We start from the raw sequence: 2,201 nt of genomic DNA, 5'->3' as shown, positions 1-2,201 counted from the left end.
CTTGAAACAACTATTGATATTAATTCCTCGCGAACATGATCGTCCCGGCAGGCTAAGTACACGACAAGCGCAGAATTACCTTATACTTATGCGCCTGTAGAATGTACATTTATAAGTAGATGTACGTACGATATCGATGACCGTCAAACACACCTAGCACACAACTCCCTACTTCAAATTTTGACCCGTCTCAACAACCATCACTTTCGTTTTTCCAGTTACACTGAATTCATCTATTCCAAGGCATCTATTTGAAAGGGTGTGTAATCAGGAAGGGCGCTCTGAGCAAATCACCATACCTACCGTGAGCACCTTGACTCGACCCTTGATTATGCGGTGATGTGGTTACGGTTGTACTTGTCCAGGCATGTCACACAATGATAGCCGCGATTCACCTTGGATGGGATGAACCTTGTGGGTGGTACAAATGTAAATAAACATGCGCAGTGCGCACGACATCGATAGACGCTAAAGGGTTGAAACGTACCTCCATACAGGCTACAACTCGCGACCCTACTACAACTTTCGATTAATGTTCCGGAACGCTTACAAGGTGTTGAGTCTCGAACTCCCATAAAAGAGTTCTTTGTCAGATGAATCGGAAGCGCTGCGGTAAAGTTGCTCAAGGGTCAAGACAAACGAGGCTACTCTCCTCAGTGCTGCCAATGCAGTGAGCAATGGGCAACGAGCATCCATCGTAGAGGCACCATCATGACTAAGTATCTTCACCATCCCTATTGTAGGCCGAAAAAAGTTCCAGACATGTGGGAAAATGGAAGAGTGGCGTATTATCTTGATTTCTATGCTGATGTTTTCCTGGAACGATCATGTCAGACAAGGTTTACTTTCACAACGAGAAAATGTACCCTGCAGTTCGGAAAGCCTTTGATCGTTAGCTCAGATCTAGAAGAATAACAAGAGAATTAGAGAGCACATTAGCCTGTTGTTACTGACTTTCATGACTTACACTATGTCTCTGGGCGGACCAGCGGGGGATAGCTCACGCTGGGGAATTTGTGAGTCCAGGTGTTGCAGAGGCAACCCTTAAAGTAGTTAGTACTGTCCGATGTAAGGTGCGTTATCCCAATGGACAGCAAGTCGGAATCAAAAAAAAAAATACCACGTGTATTCGAAGGTGAACAATGCAACTCCGAGGCAGCATTAAAAGAAAATAAAACTTCGCGCCACTGAAACGACTTCCTCGTCTACATCTGAAGGGCATTTGTTCCAGCACAAAAAATGCAAAAATCAACCACCAGTCCCTCAGCTGCCATGTACTCAACAGACAATGACTGCATCGCCAGTCAATACCATACCACACACAAAACGCCCGCCTGCACCTACACCACATATTGTGGCAGGCACGGGTGTCCAGCCGTTTTCGTGTACGGTAATGGCACCGACTGGCTCGCAGTCAACCGCCTCGTCGATGCCCACTATCCGGTCTGTACAGGGCGACTCCATGGGCTTGCTCTTTTACATCCCCCCTCCGGCATCCACGGCTCACAACACGTGCCAAGCCCTTCGAAGCTCACCCCCGAGAGCTGGGCTATCGACAACAACATTCGCGACGATGAAGTCGTCGCGAACTCTAGTAAGCAGAGAAAAAAGGAGGGTGAGCGGAAGGAAGAACTGGAAAACGACGAATACACCCAGGATGTGCAACCCACATCTGTCTGGTGCCGCGGATGTCAGAAGGCTATCAGCCTTGACAAGCGCTCCAGGTACTACCCTGGATTGTGGGTCAAGCACCGGGGTAAGTGCCCAGGCATCCTCAAGATGGAGGTGAGCTAATATCCCCTATGAATGGAATGAGTAGCTAACTAAATTTTACAGAAAGACAAACTCGCCTTAAGAAAAGACCGGATTTATTCGTCAAATCCAGAATCAGCCGCGGGCTCGTTTGACACGAGCGATGAAGATTGGGAAGAGGAAGAGGAAGAGGACGAGGTGATGGAATTCAGCAGTAAGTCGGTCCTCGATGGGAGCAAACACTGTGACTCACCGCGAGCTCTAGCGTCGAACGTGCTGCGCCTTCGTAAGGCCTGCTGGGAGAGGGAAGCAAGATGATCGGGGTGCCGGTACGAGAGATGGAGAGAAGGTCCAGCGAGGTTGGATCTTATATACTGCGGGTGAGTATTAAACGCGAAAATTCAGAACATGCTTATCAACCCCTTACTTTGTGCACTTACCAGTACTGG

The 2,201-nt window shown here is 48.3% G+C and overlaps 1 protein-coding gene across 1 annotated transcript; it reads left to right on the top strand.

The window, feature by feature from the left end:
• Positions 1-1,272: 1,272 nt before the first annotated feature.
• On the top strand, positions 1,273-1,794 carry DFJ58DRAFT_661520 (uncharacterized protein; the record flags this gene model as incomplete). Its single annotated transcript, XM_041382222.1, has 1 exon — positions 1,273-1,794. One exon carries the CDS (start codon positions 1,273-1,275, stop codon positions 1,792-1,794), a length of 522 nt encoding a protein of 173 aa, XP_041243094.1.
• Positions 1,795-2,201: the final 407 nt, after the last annotated feature.

This window comes from Suillus subalutaceus, assembly GCF_016647625.1.
Source record: "Suillus subalutaceus strain FC151 chromosome Unknown DFJ58scaffold_64, whole genome shotgun sequence".
NCBI lineage: Eukaryota > Fungi > Basidiomycota > Agaricomycetes > Boletales > Suillaceae > Suillus > Suillus subalutaceus.
This window is presented reverse-complemented; position numbering and strand designations above follow the sequence as displayed.